The following is a 13,207-nucleotide window of genomic DNA, read 5'->3' on the forward strand; positions in this document are numbered from 1 at the left end:
GTGAATTCTATCAGTGTGTCTAAGCAAATGCTTTCTTCACTAAAAAGTTGTCTACTGTATCATTTTTGCACCTTATTCTAAGCTATTCATATCTGTGTTGTAGTATGTTTAAAGTTCCAGCTGTTATGGATGGGCTGTTAGCTTTAGCTGTTTAAATTCTAACTAGTGGCAGGTTCCAGACAGTATTTCTAGTGAATTCTGGATTCTAGAAGGGAATTCTCTGCTGCTCATGTTTTGTATTTATCTAGTGTTTGATTTCTACTGCACATGATAAAATATCTTCTCTCTTCCCACCTTCCACATTCAGAAACCAATTCTTCATCGGAAGAGGCGGGTCCGCAAGCGTAAGCACCACAACAGCAGTGTTGTCACTGAAACAATCTCGGAAACCACAGAAGTGCTGGATGAACCATTTGAGGACTCAGACTCTGAACGACCAATGCCTCAATTAGAGCCTACATTTGAGATTGAGGAAGAGGAAGAGGAGGAGGAGGAGGATGAAGAGGAGGAGAGTGAACTTTCATCCAGTGGATACTTTCAGCACTTAGCCCAACCAGACACACTCAGGCATAGACCCTCTTCTAAGAGGAAGTCCAGAGATGAAGAGGAGTCTGATGACAATGGTATGTATGGTGATACACTAGTGAAAGTTTGATAGATTGTGTTAGATGATAACAGCTCATGACAAAACCAGCTGCTTTCTTTGGCTTGTAACTTCCAGCTGAAATATAGGTTAGGCATAAATTACCAGTCAAACTAGCCTCAGACATTGCCTACTTTTACGAAAACATGGTGCATACATTTAACTTTCTTATTGGCAATGACCTGATCCCAGGCCATCCTTTTGATTCAGCTTTCCTAATGGAATTAGTATCTGTGATTGTGGAAAAGCCTATGCAGCAGAATCACTTACAGAAATAAAACAGAAATGAACTGGCAAACCCCCAGATTTCCATAACAAAGGGAAATATTAAATTGGCTCTTCTCACATTCTCTTCTTCATCACATTGCATGTTCCCCCTCTCAGCTTCTCATATCTCCTTAAATTTCTCTGAACCTTCAGTTCATAAAACAAAATAATTTGGTTTGACTGGTTGCTTAGACTCAACTGACAATTCAGAAGATGCAGCTGTCATTACTCCATTAGCAATCTTCTTTATTAGATGTCCTGTTGTTTTGATGGGGTATACAGTGCAAAGCAGCCAGTGAAATAAAAATTACCAACTGTGTGCAAAACAAGTACGGTGCCATTATCCGACAATAAAAAAATGTTGCTTCATTAATTGATGACTTTCAGTTAGGCTGTGTTTACCAGAGAAGAATTTTTCTTTCAAAGTACTTTAATACTAAAAGCATTAATATAATAATAGCCAGGATTACTATCTATTTAGCATCAGTAACTCTTAAATCCTTAGTATAACATATAACTGTGTAGATTTAGTGCAAACATGTGCAGAAAGCATAAGTTTGTTTGGTGGGAATACATGCACAGTCATCTTACACCATTAGTTTTTTAAAATTCTGTTGTGATTAGATTAGTCATTAAATGAATTTTGTGATACTCTATCATCATTAATAAGACTACAGAGTCAGAGACCAATCCACTAGATCTGTTGTTTTACGTCTTTTTCATTTGTGCTCTTCTGAATGTTTTCTGATGGAGATGCAGTGGAATCCCCCTTTAGAGATTCCACTCACACATGTTCTTTTAAAAATAAATAAGTGATTTTAAACCATATTTTTCAGACTAGAAATAGTCCTTTAAGTGCCCAGGGATCAAAAATGGTACTTGAAAGCCACTGTTTTAACTCACTCCCATTTTATACTACAGTGATAAATTTCTGGCTCACCTACTTTATAAATAGTTGTCCTTTAGTGCTTTCTGCTCCCTTGTCTCATTTCTGTTGCCTTTTTTTTTTTTTTTTTTTTTTCCCTGAACTTCTGCAAATTAGTCAGAACCCCTGAAGTAATAAAGTAGTAACTATATTATTTTAGGGTATTGCTGCTTCTGACATCACACAGTATCTGTTGACTGCTCTTGCCTTCTGTGCAAATGCCTCTGCATATACATATTAAAATTGGCTTTTAGAGAAAATACAGTGTGCTGTCAGTTACCTAAACATCTACATCATAGACAGCTGGCTTTTTATTTGAATAAAAAATCGGCTGGGCAAGAGGGACAGCACTGTCTTATGACAATTCAAAAATATAGTGTTGCAGAAATTAACAAATGGTTCAGATTTAGACTATTTTAATCATAACTGTGAGGTAGAAATGTTTATAAGAGTCTTAGAAAATTTTTGGAGGTTTTCCCATCACTACAGAAACCTGCTTGTGATATTTTTTTTTTCTTTTTATAACTTTCTGATTGGGGGCCAGATTTTTCTGCTGAGAACTTAATGTCTAGCTGAGGCAATGCACTAGAAGTGTTTTAAGATTTCCATGAAATGCAACATTGCAGTTTCTTAAATGGGTGTCTGATGAAAATTTGGATAGGTTCTGATTTCTGTCAGGACAGCAGCGAGAATGGATAGTGTAGGGTGGTGATTTGAGACCAGTTTTTAGTTAGGGTTAGGCATTCTGTTCTGTGGTGTCAAAGCCAAGATTTGTTTGTCTTTAGTCTACCAAATCTGTGCAATTTGGGTAGTGTTGTGTAGGGGAGGATAAAGCTTGCTAATGGCTGAGCTGTATTATTTTGCTTTTCCTGGATCTACTTGTAAGTTTTGCTGTGAATGTGGGAAATCTAATCCTCTGTAGTAGATACGAAATGTGGAAGACAGGGAAGAGAAATAGTGATGGGTTTTTAAGAGGTGGATCTTATTTCTAAGGGTTGAAGTGTAAATGCTTTAATGAATGCTATGAAAATAGTGTGACTTTCTTCCTGTACAACAATAGGCTGGCTGACTGTGGCAGACCTTTTCTTTTTTTATGCACATTCCAAATACTTATTTTTGGATGACATAAGGAGTTACTAATTTTTAAATTCAGTATTCATTTTTTTAATACCCTGAATTTTTTCAGAATACGTATCATTGGAGGGAGGTATTTAAAGTTAATGCATGTCTGAGCAGGGCAAGGGTAACTCGGCTTTTACAGTTGTATAAAATGTCACTGAGTGTCCTAATTGGCAGGTTGAAACCAAAATTAATTCATGGAATGCCTTATACTATTCAGTAAGTTCTCAGTAAACGTTCACATTCCTTTCTGGCTATATAAGCTCTGAACCTGTTTGAGTGTTTGGAAAGTCACTAAAATGCAAATCTCGCTTCATCAAATAAAAGATGAAAGAGAAATTCAGCTTCTTGTTAATGATTTTTTCAATTTAAAAAATTACTAGCCAAATTCAGGCATCTGTGTATTTCTATTGGCCTTAAAAAGCATAAGGCTATGAAGAATGTGAAATTACTTCCTTTCTTAAGCAGATGCACAGATCTAAATGGAAATATGCTTTTATGCTTCATATGTTCCTGTATGCTGCAACACATTCATTTGTGAACATATTTTATAAATAAAATTTGTCTTTTCAGGACTTCATTACATAGCTTAGAGCTTAATTTGAATTGTGTATTAGAAGCTCAGAGCTTTGAATATGGAAAATCTTTAAAACACTGATGTTCTTAGAAAATGTAATGTGCAACATGCTGCTAATGAGCACACCTTGATCTTTCTAAACTGGTATTACTAAGCTAATAAATAAATTCTGATAAATTTCTGAGCTAATATTGAAGTTCTTAAACATGTTGGGCATGCTTGGGAAGGCTTCCGTGAATGCTTAGGTCAAACAAAAATGTTTGAGCAGTGTCTTTCAATTTGTATTTTCAGGTAACCGACCCTTGAAACCATTATCTATGCTGAGGAATAGTGAAGCAAAGGGTTCTTCACTCGAGCCAGATACTTCCACACCTATGAAAAAGAAGAAGGGGTGGCCAAAAGGGAAAAGCCGAAAACCAGTCCACTGGAAGAAAAGACCTGGTCGAAAACCAGGTTTTAAACTGAACCGAGAAGAGGTGCCACTATCAGTTCAGGATGAAATAGTTGATGAAGTGGTAGCTAATTCAAAACCAGGGCGTAAAGCCAAAATTTCAGATAAAGAAGAATGTGTTGAGCAGAAGGACCTGCCTCTCACTGAGGAAAGGAAAGAGGAAGATGTGAATCTGGAAGCAGAAGAGGTAGGAGAGGGAGAAGAGGAAGATATAGCCAGCAGTGAAGTAAGAGCAGTTTCTCCTGTGGACAGCAACAGCAGTCCAGTGCCAGAAGTAAAAGAACCTGAGATAGAAGAGGAAGTAGAGGAGAAGCCACAGATTTTAGAAGAGCAGAGGCAATCAGAAGAAGAGCAGCAAGAATTAGATGAACCTGAACATGACCATGAGGAAGAAGAGGAACTTGCAGTAGTGACAAATCAAAACGAAGATCATGATGCTGATGATGAAGATGATGGTCATCCAGAGTCTTTGAAGAAAAAAGAATTGGAGGAACAGCCCATTAAAGAAGGGGTGAAGGAGGAGCCTCAGGTGCAAGAATGTTTTTTAGAAACAAGCATACCAAGCAGTAGAGAAGATGCAAAAGAAAAAGATGAAGCAGAGGCAGATTCTGAGGAAGAGCAGGCTTCCAATGAGACATCAGTGGGCTCAGAGCATGTCCCTGGGTCTGAAGATGATCACGAAGAAGAGCAAAGTAATAAAGAGGGGTTAATTGAATTAAAGGAAGAGGAGGAGATTCCTCATAGTGAACTAGATCTTGAAACTGTTCAAGCAGTTCAGTCCTTGACACAGGAGGAAAGCAATGAGCATGACGTAGCTTACCAGGACTGTGAAGAAACTCTTGCAGCTTGTCAGACCTTGCAGAGTTATACCCAGACTGAGGAGGATCCTCAGATATCAATGGTTGAAGATTGTCAGGCCTCAGAACACAACAGTCCAATATCCTCTGTTCAGTCCCACCCCAGCCAGTCTGTGCGTTCTGTGAGCAGCCCAAATGTGCCTGCTCTGGAGAGCAGTTACACACAGATAAGTCCTGAGCAAGGATCCCTGTCCGCACCCTCTATGCAGAACATGGAGACCAGCCCCATGATGGATGTGCCTTCAGTATCGGACCACTCTCAGCAGGTGGTGGATAGTGGCTTCAGTGACCTTGGCAGCATTGAGAGCACTACAGAGAATTATGAAAACCCCAGCAGCTATGACTCCACTATGGGAGGAAGCATTTGTGGAAATAACTCTTCCCAGAGCAGCTGTTCATATGGAGGACTGTCTTCTTCTAGCAGCCTCACTCAGAACAGTTGTGTTGTCACTCAGCAAATGGCAAACATTGGCAGCAGTTGCAGCATGATGCAGCAAAACAATGTCCAGCCTACAGCAAACTGTAATATCAAGTCACCTCAGAGCTGTGTAGTAGAAAGGCCCCCAAGTAACCAGCAACCAACAACACAGCCACAACAGCAGCAGCCTCAGTCCCAGCAGCCACAACCCCCACCTCCACCCCAGCAGCAACCTCCATTATCTCAGTGTAGCATGAACAACAGCTTCACCCCAGCACCTATGATCATGGAAATACCTGAATCAGGCAGCACTGGTAACATAAGTATCTATGAGAGGATTCCAGGGGATTTTGGTGCTGGGAGCTATTCACAACCATCAGCCACATTCAGTTTAGCAAAGTTGCAGCAGCTGACAAACACCATTATGGACCCTCATGCCATGCCTTATAGCCATTCTCCTGCTGTGACTTCCTATGCAACCAGCGTTTCTCTTTCCAACACAGGGCTGGCTCAGCTGGCTCCTTCTCACCCTCTGGCTGGCACCCCACAAGCACAAGCCACTATGACACCCCCACCAAACCTGGCATCCACCACCATGAACCTCACATCCCCTCTGCTTCAGTGTAATATGTCTGCTACCAATATTGGTATTCCCCATACTCAGAGGCTGCAGGGGCAGATGCCAGTCAAGGGGCACATTTCCATCCGCTCCAAATCAGCCCCCCTGCCCTCAGCAACTGCACACCAGCAGCAGCTGTACGGCCGCAGCCCCCCCACCGTGGCCATGCAGGCTGGACCTCGGACCTTGGCTGTGCAGCGGGGCATGAACATGGGAGTCAACCTGATGCCAACCACCCCGTACAACGTGAACTCCATGAATATGAACTTGAATGCCATGAACAGCTACAGAATGACACAGCCCATGATGAACAGCAGTTACCACAGTAATCCTGCCTACATGAATCAGACAGCACAGTATCCTATGCAGATGCAGATGGGAATGATGGGGAGCCAGGCCTATACCCAGCAGCCTATGCAGCCAAATCCTCATGGAAACATGATGTACACTGGCCCCTCCCATCACAGCTACATGAATGCTGCTGGGGTGCCCAAGCAGTCTCTTAATGGACCATACATGAGAAGATGAGCAAGATCAACTTGCATCCTAAAAACTGAAATAAATATAAATAAAGAAACCTTTTATACTGACGAACCAGAGAAAATGGACCTTTTTCCAGTTAAAATATTGCTGTAGATTTAGAGGGATTTTCTTTGGTTTATTTTATTTTTTAGGAAGCCTGGTCTTTATTTTTTTTTATTTTTGTTTGTTTGTTTGTTTTTCTTCACAATCGTCAAATATTTTAGAGCTAAAATCACTTACAGATGTTTTTAAGAGGGGAAACATGCACAAAATCTCATAATTTAAAAAGAGCCTTACTTTGCTGACAAAGTGGACAGACTATGTGTAACGTGAAATCATCTTCCTAAATTTTTTTTTCAATATTTGTCCTTTTCCCTCCCCTGTGCCCCTTTGTATGCAGTTTCTAGTGCTGCAGCCATGTAAAATGTTTGACATCTCAAAGAATAACAACCCTTCCCTCTAAACCCCACCTAACATTTCCTACTTCTAGCAGGAGGCACTTATTGGGAGATTTGGAAGGGGACACAGAGGATAAAGGAAAATCTTTATTTCTGCAAGTCAGGAAAAAGCTTTAATTTTCCTTGACTCCCTCACCCTCAGTAAAATTTGGAGTTAAGTGTAAACAATAAACCATTCACATTGGTGTTTTTGTAGATGAGTTAATTGAAATGGTATGTTTTATGCTGAAAATATAATGTAACTTTAAAATGATCCCATTCACCACCCAGACATGCACATGAGCACACATGTGCATGCATGCACACATGTTCTGTCACTGAACTGCTGGAAGCATCTCAAGAGAGAACTTGTTCTGTATCCCTTCGGCAGTCGTGAAGAGGACAGGGTGGGTAATGGTCTGTTAGGACAAGAAAATGGTTACAGGCTCTTCTGGTGACTTGCAAGTCAGACACAGCTCTGAGATCCCAGACTGCTTTAGTACATACTTGGAAATGCTAAGGGTTTTGGTTCTGAGCCTTTGAGTCAGACTGAGCTCAGAAGCAGCTGTTTCCAGTTAATCTCTTGGCTGGAATGCTGGAAGAAAAAGTGTGCATTTGGTGACTAGGATGAGAACCCTGTGGTGTCCTTGTCACTCTTCCATTCCTGGTCTGGGGTAGGAAGTTGCTGAATGTGCCGCTTTCTGGGGGTCAGTGATGTTTTTCCTGATTCCCTTACTGTGTTTAATATCCATTTTGTAGAAATAGCCACACATTTGATCTAGTGTGGGAAAAGAAGGGAATCGGCCTCTTTTTCAGCAGTGAAACCGTCCCAACACCATAGCAGGATCTAGGCGGTAGGATTTTGCTGTTTGTTACTGCAAAATCCAATTTACATTAATTTGGCTACACTGCTGGCATGTCACCTTATACAAAAAGGGACAACCCTTTAATGTAAAGTTCTTTTTTTTATTGTATGTGAAGTAGAAATGCAGACACATTAATAAGACTAATTCCTTTTGTTTTTAAACCAAAAGAATCTAAAAGTTGGGGTTTCTTCAGATGCACTAAAATGGACTTTCCTCCAGTAACTGTTAACCATAAAAGGCAGAATTCAAAGGACTTCCACTTTTTATTTCTGTTTAGTTTTGAGCATGTACAAGGCTATGTAGGACCCCATTTCTCTGTATATACTATTCCAGTTCCAAATAACCCATGTAGAAAGCGCACTGTGCTGCCCTCTCTTCTTAGATCTTCAGCTGTGTCACTGCTTCCTGGGGGTGGGGGTGGGTCTGAGACAGGAGGAGAAGCTGTTGAAACGAGGGCCATGAATTTAGTTTGTTTGCCTTTATGTTTGGTTTGGTTTTGTATGGGTTTTTTTATCAATTGGGCAGCTCCCTTTTCCACAAACCTTTGTGACTGTAGAACTATTGTAGAAAAAAAAAGTTCTTTTCTATATATAAAAAGAAATTATCCAACGCAGTAATATTGGTACCTACCATTTTTTCACTTCTGTTTAAAAAAAAATGTATTTTTAGCAAGATAACTTGGGTAATCTTCTAAAAGAAATTAAAAAAAACCTCACTGTTAGTGACTTTGATGCCTTTTAAAAATAAGAGCTTTTTCATTTCATTCCATCTTTAAAATTTTTTATCTTTGTTGTAGAATATTAAAAACTATTTTAAGAAAGATAAAATTCTCTTTAAAGAGATCTCTAGAGTGTGTGAATAGGAGCTCCAGATGCCTCTAAAAGCCGCATGTACAAATGAAGCTGAGTCTATTCCTGTCTGTTTATATTTGCTTTTCCTGTTTTGTAACCTCTTTGTACTTTGTTCATGGTGACTTGTAAGCTAAGGGGAAGGGGGTGCCTAGATGCCTTTGTAATTCTCCATGTCATACGCTCCTGGCTGGATGGTCTCCCTTCCTCTCCTTGTATGTAATATCACTTTTTTTTCCCCTTTCTAGCAAGTACTTTCAAAAGAACTCTGTACATTTTAACATAAAAAAATAAATTATGTTGAGCCATTTTGGATGTCAGTTGTGCGTGTAAAATTTTTTTCTTCCATTTGAGTGGTGAATGCTGTCCCTGATACTTGGTCCTGGGAGTATGATTCCCTGTGGGCTTTTACACCTGAAAGAGAATTCACTTGTGAGATATCTTGATCATGTTAATTTTTATCTAGAATTTCCAATAAGAGAAAAATTAAGAAGAACAAACCTGAAGCTTTTCCAGAAATCACCACCTTCAAATTCCTCTCTGCCAAGGCTGACCAAACCAAGTGTGGTCCTGGTTTTTATCAGCTTCAGTTTGTAATTTTGACTTGCGTCCTTTAAAAGTGGCAGTGTGGGTTTGAAGTTTCCTCCATCCCCTTCAGCTGCTCTTTCATCTGTGATGAGAAGCTCGAATAGGGGGAGAACGATACATTTTACCTAGCAAGACTTGCCCTGGGGCTTTAAGGCACAATTGGATTATTGGGGTGCCATCCCGCTATGTTTCTGCATGTTCTCCACAAGCTCAGAGCTCCGACAACGCTAGAGGGAAGCACAGTTCCAGCATGTGTGTGATTGATGCTTGAGTTTCCCCGTGATGATCATGATAACTCTCAGCAAAGAACCGCTGCCTCGGCCTCCTGTGGCCCAAGGGCTGGCCCAAGCCATATAAAGACTCAGTGGCCACAAGAACCTTCCAAAGACTTTTCCACAGACGTGCTGTCACAAGGTTGTCTTCAAGAAGGTAAGCTATTTATAAAAATCATTATTTGATCAAAAAGGCTGAATTGTTAACTGGTTGTTAATTAAAAGGTAGCAACAAAAAACCCAGCCTCAGTTTGTGTGGGCTAACTTGATGACAACCACACTTGGGAGCAATGAACAAGGTGACCTCTTTTTTAGAATCTTGACAACAAACTATCAAGTCTTACCATTAGAGAATGGTTTGGTTTGGTTTGGTTTGGTTTGGTTTGGTTTGGTTTGGTTTGGTTTGGTTTGGTTTGGTTTGGTTTGGTTTGGGAGAGTTGCCAAGCCAAAACAGGTTTGAAATCTGGCTGTTTTAAAGAGCAACAACCTTTGTTACCACAGAGCACAATGTGAAGAGCTGCTCCTGCAGTGCCACAGCCAGGTATACTGTGGACATGGGGAGAGTTGCTCTGTTCAACACTGTCATGTTTGCTCTAGTTGAAAGGTCAACCAAAATGTCTCCTTCCAGATCTCAATATACAAGGAAGAGTTTGAATGCAGCCTACAGCAACAAACTACTGCCTGGGAGACTAGAGTTTTGGTTCTTGAAAGAAACTAACTGAAAGGAGAATGATCTTAATGGGTTACAGCAGTTCTGAAAGCTCATCAGTGAGATAATTCAGAAAAAGCTAAAAAAGAACTGAACCATCTTAATTAGCTCAGGGAAAGAGCTCCTTGCTGAGATCCGATCTCTGCAAGATCTCTGCAAGTAATAGAGGAATGCAGATTGACAGAGGCAGACCAGGTTTACAGCAGCTGAGGTAAGGCCTGCAGCATCTTTTATCATCACAGTTTGTCAGCCAGAATAATTTCCCTAAAAATAGAAGCCTGAGGTTGAGCTTTGAATGTAAAATTATTTTGCCCCAAATACAGAGAATCTCAGCAACTTCTCCAAACATTGATATCTCACCTGGAGGAAGGCAGGACTCCAGCTACATGCTTAATCTTGAAACAGGTGCAGTACCTTGCAGAGAGAATCAGGAATTTGTTTCCTTCCTTATGGGAGGTTCTATTCTGTTGGACAGCTCTGTATGTGAAACTGGCACATAATGACTTTGTTCATTTTGTGTCGTCATTTTCCTAAGGGTTCCTCTATCAGTATTTGTTTGTTCTCCTTGCCAAATACTTTGCCCCGTGAGCTCTAGGTAGTGACCGTTGCCACTATGTCAGTATGTTTGTCATTTGTATCACATAGTGGAATCTCAGTGTGTAAGTTATCGTAGTAAAAAAATTTGTTTTCAAGGAAAAAGTGATAAATATGGTGCTGTGTGACAAATAATTAAATAAAATTATTGAAAATTTTCTACTAACATGTTGGCTAATATAGGCACATGGTACCTTTCAACTAAAGGAGAAAGTGCTTGCTGAAACTGTCATCCTCCGCTTCCCTATTTTATGCAATAGGAACAAGCAGCAATAAGAGATCATCTGTAATTCCAGTTACTTCCCAAACAACTTCTCCAAAGAAGATAAAAGTTGGACAAAAAAAAATATTATGCAGTGACTTAAGTGAAATTACTAAGTCCATTTCCTACTTTTCCTGTCCTGCGTCCTGTATGAATGTTGAAGAAAATGAGCTTTTTTTTTTTATGTGCAGCACATCTCTACGGTCCCTTTTTTACCAACCAAACACTGACAGCACATAGAACCTTGGTACCAGTCATAGGCCAAATGCTTCTGAAGTGTATTCCCCTGCTCAGGACAATCTTATGTGTATGGCCAGAGGTACCTACTTCCAGTTAACTTGACTTTTAAATCAAATGTTGTCAATATTCAAGACAGATGTTTGAAAAACAGCTACCACTGAGGCCAAAGACCATTCATATGGCATGCTGCCTCCCCACATCAGACAGCTAAGAATCAGTTCAAATCCTAGCAGCTAGGGAGGTACTGAGACAACAGCTCTGAACACATAATTTGGTAGAGATTAAATCCTCTCTGGTGTCTTGAGTGAAAGGTAAAAGGGTATCACACACGAAGAACTGAATTGTTACTGGTCACCAAATTTCCTGGATCAGGGCTCCAGTCAGTCCCGCTGGGAGGAGCTATTCTCCAGGGGAGCAGGTTCAAGTTGCTGCATGTTCCCTTCCGATAAAAATCTTCTGCAGTCTGAAGTAGGCGGCAAGACTGCAGTTACTTTAGGAGTGTCCTTGTCCTCCTTTGCATTGTGTTAGCGAGCATGCTCTTGAGACCAAAGCAAATCACAGAAGCTGGTCTGCAGAAAGTGATCAGAACTGCCTGAGTATATACAGCAAGGGGTCAGCAGGTGATGGCTGCAAGGCTGGGGACAAAGGAAAGTGCAGAAAAAAACAGTGTCTTTAGAGGCCATTGCAGACACCCTTGATCATCCCTCTGTCTTTCCAGCTGTGCGACAGCACTTTGGTCTGTTTGGAAACTGACTGCTGTCCACAAGAACCTTCATCACAGATTCTGCACAGGGCTCAGGAAGGCCAAGCAGGAAATGTTGGTGCAGAAGGAAGATAGAAAAGGGAATTGTGATGTTATAGGGTAGCACTGTCTGGAAGCTCTGACAGCTTATGTACAACTGGACATAACTGTGTTATAGTCAGGGTCTGGAGAATACACTACTGCTCTAGGTAAAGTGATAAAGAAAATTAGTTTTAACAGGGAAATATTTCTAGCCCTAGAAAAGTGCAAGTATCTTTCAGCTGCACTAAAAGCTATTAATCTATTCAAGTGCACCTTTCTTTTCTGGGGATGGCAGATGATGCTTTCGGTGTCTTTCAGGCTATACCTGAAGTGCATTAGATCAATAATGTCTCTGATTTACAGATTGAGTCTGAACCTGGGACCATCTGAAGTCTTGCTAGCTAATTTGCTGCTCTGCATTGTGTGGCAAGGCAGGGGCTTAGCGGTATTTTGCAATTCATGTGTCTAGTGGTCTTCCAAGTCATGATGAGTTATGCAGTAATGCACCGGGCCACAGGGACAGAAACAGTATTTTGAAAGTTCCCTGCATCTCATCTTCCCTTCAGCCCCCCCTTTCCAGCATTCTGACGAACCTGTGCTTTAAGGGCCTCTAGAGAAGGAGACTGGGCCCAAACCGTAGAATCAGCATAGTTTGGATTGGAAGGGACCTTAAATATCATCCTGTTCCACCACCCTGCAGTGTACAGGAACACCTTTCACTCAGACGGGTTGCTCTGAGTTCCATCCAGTCTGGCCTTGAACACTTCCATGGATGGGGCAACCAGAAATTCTCTGGGCAACCCGTGACAGTACCTCAGCACCTTCAAAGGAAAGAATTTTATTCTCATATGTGAACTAGACCTATTATCTGTCAGTGTGAAGTCATTCCCCCTTGTCCTGTCACTATATTATCTTGTAAAACATCCTTCTCCATCTTTCTTGTAGGCTGCCTTCAGGTACTGGAAGGCTGCAATTGGGTCACCCCTGAGCCTTCTCTTTTCCAGGCTGGACAAACTGAGTTCTCGCAGTTTTTCCTTGTAGTTCCATCATGTTCAATAGTCTGTGATGGGCCTATCCTTCCCAAATTTATCTACCTCATGCATTTATTTGTCTTCACAGCATTCCATAGGAATGGATTCTTCCACATTTCATGAGTATGTTGAGTAGAAAGATTATGGAAGTCTTTTCTTTTTTTTTTCTTTTTTTTTT

General features: G+C 40.8%; 1 protein-coding gene across 1 annotated transcript in view; it reads left to right on the top strand.

Annotated features, from left to right (window-relative positions):
• KAT6A (lysine acetyltransferase 6A) overlaps positions 1-8,864 on the top strand; it is a 36,679-nt gene extending 27,815 nt beyond the window's left edge. Inside the window, exons 17-18 of the mRNA XM_030290089.4 lie at positions 308-623; positions 3,823-8,864. Coding sequence (XP_030145949.1) covers positions 308-623; positions 3,823-6,404 — 2,898 coding nt within the window. The 3' untranslated portion in view covers positions 6,405-8,864. The remainder of the gene's footprint in view (positions 1-307; positions 624-3,822) is intronic.
• The last annotated feature ends 4,343 nt before the right edge of the window (positions 8,865-13,207 follow it).

This window comes from Taeniopygia guttata, chromosome 22 (genome assembly GCF_048771995.1).
Source record: "Taeniopygia guttata chromosome 22, bTaeGut7.mat, whole genome shotgun sequence".
Taxonomy (NCBI): domain Eukaryota; kingdom Metazoa; phylum Chordata; class Aves; order Passeriformes; family Estrildidae; genus Taeniopygia; species Taeniopygia guttata.